Below are 7,303 nucleotides of genomic sequence, written 5' to 3' on the forward strand. Positions count from 1 at the left end.
GGAGTCTGCTATGTCTGTATTGTTCTCCTCCTCCAGGTGCTTTTGATAGGTCAGAAAAGGCCACCGAAACATTCAGCAGCATCTCATGGATGCTCTGCCCGTTTCCAGGCATGGGAATGAAGCCTAAGCAGGGCAAGTTCTTCAACAGTGACTTCTCCATGTTGCTGGCTCTGGCTGCCAGGAGCATGCAGACCCAAAATACAGCTTGGAAGGATGAGGCAACTTCCAGTAAAGTGCCAGGGGATGCACAGTCAAGTTTTCCCATAGTGCGCCACAAACAAAAGGGCTAGAGAGGCTGCAGCTGGGAAGAGCAGTAGGAAGCCTAAGATAGGTTGGTTTGACTCGAGTCTGTGTAGTGCAATGTGGACACGTGAGCAAGGGTCAGAGACCCAGGTCCAGAAATTCCAAACCTAGGGTCAATATTCAGTGTGAACGTTCAAGCCTGGTCATAGAAACACTGAGCCTGAGCATTTGAGTCCCAAAGACCCAGGCTTACATTGCAATGTACCCTTACCCCAAGTGGCTTGCCTAAGGAAGGACACAGGAAGTCTGTGGTAGAGCAGAGAACTGTACCTGGATCTCTCAAGTACCAGGCTAGCACCCTAACTACTGGGCTGTCCTTCCTCCTTGCTGACTGCCTCAAATCTATTTGGCCAGATGCACAGTATTAAGATGAAGAATTTCTGAGGGAGCTTGACCCAAGCAAAGGTTCTATGTCACGGTAAACTTTGAGGACAAAAGACTAAAAATGGAAAACTGGAGAGAGATTAGGGGAGAAAGCACACACTTTCCCTTCCACAAAAAACTAAATGGTTTCTAAGCACCCCTTAGAACTTAAGGCACTACTATGTTTGTGCTGTTCTGTTTAAGGTTTAAAGCGAGATTGAACGGTAAAATAGCCCCTCAGTAATATTTTTTAACAAAACATGCTGCAATGCTAAGTTCGGAATGTTACTTTGTTTCACTGAAAAAATATATATATATATATATATATATATATATATATATATATATATATGCCACTTCTTTGAGCACTGACATTCTTGGTATCCCTGTGCCTGCCATGTTAATTGAGGGTATGTGGAACAGAACATCTCACAAAAATGTCCAGTGATCTTCCAAGCTGTCAGCTTTCATTTTTCTTCTGTGCTGTAAGTCATCATAGCAAATAGGATGGGGTATTTTTCTACTAATTCTTTCCACAAACATACTTGTTACACTGGCACGTTATATACATAGCATATGGATCTCTGTGGCAATAAGAAGCACTTAATAGCTCTAACGGCCATATTACATTGTAGTCAGTCCTGACTCAGAGTTTACTTCTAGACAAAATTCGAAGTGTTCTTTTTAAACTAAATAGCCTTATATAGCTTTGGCCCCAACTACCTCAGTAACACCTCCCTCACAATGGATTATCATGGACATGATTCAAGATATGAATAAAATGGCAGCAATCTCCTAGACTCCACCATCAACCTATCCTGAGGTATCCTTTTGAAGTAGATTGCACAGATCTTCATAATATGATCAGTCTTCTTTAATGCATGCTTTGATCAGCAGTACAGCATTATCAATTATTTGACTCTTAAATTACCATAATTATGCTTCAGAGTTAACACTCCATGGAAATAAAGGGGAGCAGTTCAAGCTGCTCAGAACCATTGTTGTAGCCCATCTGCAAATTCAGCCAGTCTTTCCTTCACCAATTTACAATATCTTAAAGGTTAATTTTACAAAAATATAGGCAAAGTCTTCATTCCTCACTTCCTCCCCACATACAAGAATTTAGATTGTAGCATAGGATAGTAGACATAACAGAAAAGTACCAATTCATAAGTCACCACAAGCCTGCTTAAACCAACCCCAAATGAATGCAGCTGAAATGCTCACACATTTGTTAGTAGCCCTTATTCAACAAAATCTCTCTATCTTTCAACTGCCCAAGCTGTTTTTCTCTTGAATGCTCTCAGTTGCGCCCATAACCCCCCCCCCCTCCCCCCAAAAAAAACAAAACCTATAGAAACGAGTCAATGGTCAGTTTTGGAGAACCCAGGAGAAGTATAAAACAAACTTTCTGTCCTTACTGATGTTTACCTTCATATAGACACTGGTTTGGTATTGCAGGGTTGCTCAAGAATACAGCATTATTAGTATCTACTTACTCTTTAAAAACATTAAAATTTGTTTTTAAGCCATATAGAATATATTCAATAAGGCAAGTTATGTTTTAGAAACTTAACTGTCACTTGTTTTTGTAAGGCTTTTGTAATTGTTCCAGAAACAGATTTCTAAAACAAAATTACTACTTTCAGCATACCATGATATAAGCACTTTACCTGCCGCTTCTCTGAAGTGCAAACAAGATGCCTTTCTTCTGAAAAGGAAGCAGTCTTTCCCTTAGTTTTTCAGGTAAGAAGGATAGCTTAGTATCAGCATCTTCAGAACAAGAAGTTCCAACTGTAGAAGTTTCTTGGACTGTGTTTGACATGTTGAACCTGCAAGAAACAAACAAGAGGCTAGGAATTGGGTACTGAATACTCTAATACAATACATGTTGTAGCTATATGTGGCAATAAGTAATAGTCCTATCATGAAATGATTAACTGCTAAATGATATAGATGTTGATTTGTACTACTTTCTCAACAGATGTTAGTTTAGACAATTAACTCTTGGTTTGCAGTTCAAGCTTTCTTATCATTTAACTAAGGAAGCTGGTTTATAACTTGTTGAAAGAACACCTTTATATTTTTATTTATCAGATGCATTTAGTTACCCTTTGCCTGTGACTTAAACGTGATAAGACTAAACACAAAAATCAAGGATTAACAAAAAGTTTAAATTGAAACAAAGGGCACATATGCCCAAATTGGAGGTAAACTTTTTAGGAGTATAAGTTCAGCTCAGCTCCAATTTACCTAACCCATACAGTCCCCCCACCCTTCATAAAACTCACATGATAACTCAAAGAAAACAAACAAACAATGAACCCTAAGATTAAATGAAAAAATCTCTTATGCTTTGTATCACAGACTAACAGCTTAAGAATTTCACAGATGTACAAAAAAATAGATGAGTTTACAGGCAAAGTGCACAACTTTAAGTAAGAAATAAAAATCACAACCATCTACAACAGAGCACAGAAAGAATGGTTACTTACCCTACAGTAAACATGGGTCTCTGAAATGTTTTAGTCAGCATGGGTCCCACTCTCTGTGTGCATGAAATCAGATTCTTCTGAACAGCAATATCTGTCAGGGATGCACATGCACCCTGTGCCCCCGGGTGAGGGCATGAAGGAGAGTTACAGCCATCCTGACCTTTACTTCCCTCACAATTCAAAGCCCATGATAACAGAGGACTCTGAAAAGTGGGGATGGAGTACAGGTCATGGGATCCACAGACAATATCTCAAAGAACCACAGTTAACCACTGTCTTCAAGCCTGTATCAGTGTTGCTCCCACCGCCGGTGACGGACAATTAGTATCCCCTCCAAATGGTATGAGGCGGAGTCTCAGCTACATCAGTGGAAGAGATATTGCAGTGCACCTCTCCCAAACTTGGCACCTGACCTGGTGGATAAGCCCAAGGCATAATATTTATGCCAGGTTGCCACCTTGTAGATCTTCGAAACTGGAACATTTCTGAAGAAGACATAGGATGTTGCTTGTGTTCTGATGTGCAGCAATATTCAGTGGGAGAGGCACACCAGCCAAAAGTAATAAAGTGAGATACACTGTATTATCCATTTCAATATCTTCCAAGACGAGATGGCCTGACCTTAGGATTCGCCTAAGAACGAAGCAGGAAACTGTGTGAATAGTTTGGTTCTGTCAACATCATAAAAGCAAGGTCCCCAAGATCATCTAGTGTGAAATTGCTTCTCTCTTGGTACTGTGTGTGGTTTAGGAAAGAAGACAGGTAGATTGATTCAGAAGTCACACTGGAGATGAATTTCAAGTAAGGATTCTTATCCTTATAGAATGTTGTGTGGGGAGGTTCAGCTGTAAGTTCACCTGAAGCTCACTCACTTTTCTGTCTAAAACAGAGGTGGGCAAACTACGGCCCACGGGATTGTCCTGCCCGGCCCTTGAGCTCCTGGCCGGGGAAGCTAGCCTCCTCCTGTCCCCCTTCCCCCGCAGCCTCAGGTCGCCGTGCCGCCAGCGCTCTGGGTGGTGGGGCTGTGAGAGCGGCCGACCTGCTCCGGTGCTCTACACTGCGCGGTGGCATGGCTGGCTCTGGCCGGGCGGTGCAGCTGCAAGTCCTGGTGCTCTGAGCGGCATGGTAAGGGGGTGAAGGGGTTGGATAAGGGGCAGGGAGTCCCAGGGGCAGTCAGGGGACGGGGGCGGTTGGACAGATGTGGGAGTCCCAGGGGGCCTGTCAGGGTGTGGGGGTGTGGATAGGGGTCAGGCAGTCAGGGGACAGGGAGCAGGGGGGGTTGGATGGGGGTGGGATCCTGGGGGGGAGGTTGGGGTAGAGGGTCCCAGGAAGGGGCAGTCAGGGGACAAGGAGCAGAAAAAACTGAACACAACTACACCAGGATGACAAGCCAAGATTGCTGTGAGGCAGACCCTGAAATCAAGCTGAAAAGGCTAGCCTTTTGTTCAATAAATATTTGAGGATCTTTGGTATTGATGTCTGCTCTGGGTCTAGTTTTCTTTCTAGTTGAAGTTTTCCTGACCTAACAGTCTCTATCCGTGGTGCTTAACCAGCCAACAGCCACAATATCAGTTGCAGTGACTTCTGGTCTGGATGCAGTATCTGGCCATGGTGCTGCAAGACCATATTGCTCAGATCTGAGAGCTGGATAAGTAGTTCAAAGGATGTGCAGGAGGTCTGTCTCACAAAATTGCCATGGTCTGTAGGAAGCAATGAGAATGATCTTGGCTCTGTCTCATTTGATCTTGGAAATCACCCTGAGGATCAGGGGAATTGGTAAAAAGGCACACAAGAAGCCTTACAACCACTGCAGAAGGAAAATAAATGGTAGTAACCCTGGACTCCTGTAGTAGAAGGGTCATAGGATTCTGGCACTTGGCATTGACAACAGTGGCAAAAAGGTCTATTATCAGAATCCTCCTGCAAAGGAATATCTACTCTACTATGGACCTCTGCAGCAATCACTTGTGATTGGCAACCAGTTACCTGCTCTGGAAGTCCACCAAATTGTTACTGACCCCTCAGAGTAGAACAGGCATCGGAGTATCCCATGTCAGAGGCACCATGTCCAGAGCTCAATAGTGTCCAGGTAGAAGGGACACTAACATACACCTCCTTGCTTGCTTATGTAGTGCATTCTGGACATGTCCACTGGGATCTGCACTGTACAGTTTTGGAGAACCATTAGAAAGGTCAAGCAGGCTTCCAGGACGTTGATGTGGAGTTTCATGTCTGCTGGGGACCAAGTCATTTGCATCTTTATGTGGTTCAAGTGGGCTCAACCACCTGTCCTTGAAACATCCATGATTAAACTAATTGGCTAAAGTAACTGGAGAAAGGGGTAGGAACAATATCCCACCAGATATGTTCTTGGGTTCCCACCACCATCTGTTCTGACAGCACATGAAATAGGACCACGACTGTTATTTGTTCTGCGAACAGACAGATCTGAGCAGGAGTTGCAGGGGCTGCAAGTTAAGTCTGGCAAGCAGAATCTCGTACGTACATGCTGCCATTTTGCCTAACAGTCCCAGGCACATCCATACCATTGTACTTGAGTTTGACTGTATCCCAAGTTCTATCAACTGCATCAAGAAACTGTCCTCAGGAACATAGACTTGCACACACTTGGAATCAAAGCTCATATGAACTTTCATCTGTGATGGGATAAGACACAATTTTTCTTAAATCAATAGAAGGGCCATATGACAACAGGAAGAGGGCATATTCCAGGCTTGCCGCCATTTCTTACTGGGATCGCCCATTGATCAGCCAGTCATTCAGGTAGCGGGTAGACACAGATGCCCCTCATTCCGGGATTAGCATCCCATAGAGACTTTTAATGCCATGGAGAGTCCAAATGACATTACCTTATATTGGCAGCAATTGGGCCCCAACATGAATTTTAAATACTTTCTGTGGACTGTGTAAAGGCCATGCAGAAGTACGTGTCCTGAAATTCAAGAACTATAAAACACTGTTGAGCCTCTGGAAATACAATGGAGGCAAGCATTACCATCTTAAATCTGAGGCAGCATATGTATTTATTCAGTCTCCTCAGTCTGGGATAAGACCAAGATATTCCCCCTTTCTTCTCTGTGATAAGGAAGTATCTGGGTAGAAAGGTCTAGATTACAAGTACCTCCCCTATGGTTCCCAGACAAAACAACGAGGCCAATTCTGTTTGTGACAGGTTCTTGTGAGAAGAGTCCCTGAATAATGATGGGAAAGGGGGATGGTCAGGGGCAAGGAGTGGAAATTATTAAATAGAGTTGCTATGAGCAATAACATCTAATGACCATTTGTCAACTTCAGTAGCCAACCAGCTCCAATGGAAAGGAGAAAGGCAGTTCCCAAAAGCAGTGACTGACTGTGGATTGGATCCAGAGACCCTTGACATTTCCAAACGCGCTGCCTCAGAGAGGGTGCCAGACACATGACTGTAGTAGCAAAAAAAATGGGCATCCCCTAGAGTATCTGGCCCTTTTCCTCTGTGGGTATCAGGCTGTCGACCCTAAGAGTGGAACAGTATTCTCTGCCCCTGCTTGGTGCTGTTCCTTGTATGGTTTCTGGTAATGTTGTAAATGTTGTGTAAAAAGTTAACCATTTAAATGATTAAAATTATATCGTTTAACTGATTAACTGAGGTCGCACTTCATTTCTCTTCGCCATCTGTAAAATTCATGTGATACTCACCTTCATCAAGCACTTTCAGATCCTCTGATAAGAGCAGTGTATGATGATCAGGGAGAGAATTTTCAAATTTTTGGAACATTTCTCTAATTTCTCATTTGCAGAATAAGACCAAGGGAGAATTCAGAGGCCTTCTGACTCACGGAGCTCTGACAAATGAACAATGGAGAAACTCCGTAATTGCTAGGGAAGGCATAAGTGTGGATTACTGATACATAGATATAAAATTACATTATTTGGAACCATGAGGTTGTACTCTTTACTAGCCTATTAAGAGAGCAGTCTAACAATATTTACCTTCATCCTCCTTTCCTACCAAATGTTTTATTCTCTTGTTACATCTTATTTTAAATTAGGCTGCAAGCTTTCAAGACAGGGACCTTGTTTTACTATGTGTTTATTATAGCACCTACCACCATGAGATCCTGATCCCAATTGTGGCCTTTTGG

At 43.0% G+C, this 7,303-nt stretch overlaps 1 protein-coding gene across 1 annotated transcript in view; it reads right to left on the bottom strand.

The window, feature by feature from the left end:
- The window catches only part of ZRANB3 (zinc finger RANBP2-type containing 3), a 114,013-nt gene extending 107,150 nt beyond the window's left edge, over window positions 1-6,863 (bottom strand). Inside the window, exons 1-4 of the mRNA XM_065413674.1 lie at window positions 6,858-6,863; window positions 5,708-5,818; window positions 3,162-3,331; window positions 2,340-2,498 (exon numbers count right to left, since the gene is read on the bottom strand). Coding sequence (XP_065269746.1) covers window positions 2,340-2,498; window positions 3,162-3,331; window positions 5,708-5,818; window positions 6,858-6,863 — 446 coding nt within the window. The remainder of the gene's footprint in view (window positions 1-2,339; window positions 2,499-3,161; window positions 3,332-5,707; window positions 5,819-6,857) is intronic.
- Window positions 6,864-7,303: the final 440 nt, after the last annotated feature.

Source organism: Emys orbicularis, chromosome 11 (assembly GCF_028017835.1).
Source record: "Emys orbicularis isolate rEmyOrb1 chromosome 11, rEmyOrb1.hap1, whole genome shotgun sequence".
Lineage (NCBI taxonomy): Eukaryota > Metazoa > Chordata > Testudines > Emydidae > Emys > Emys orbicularis.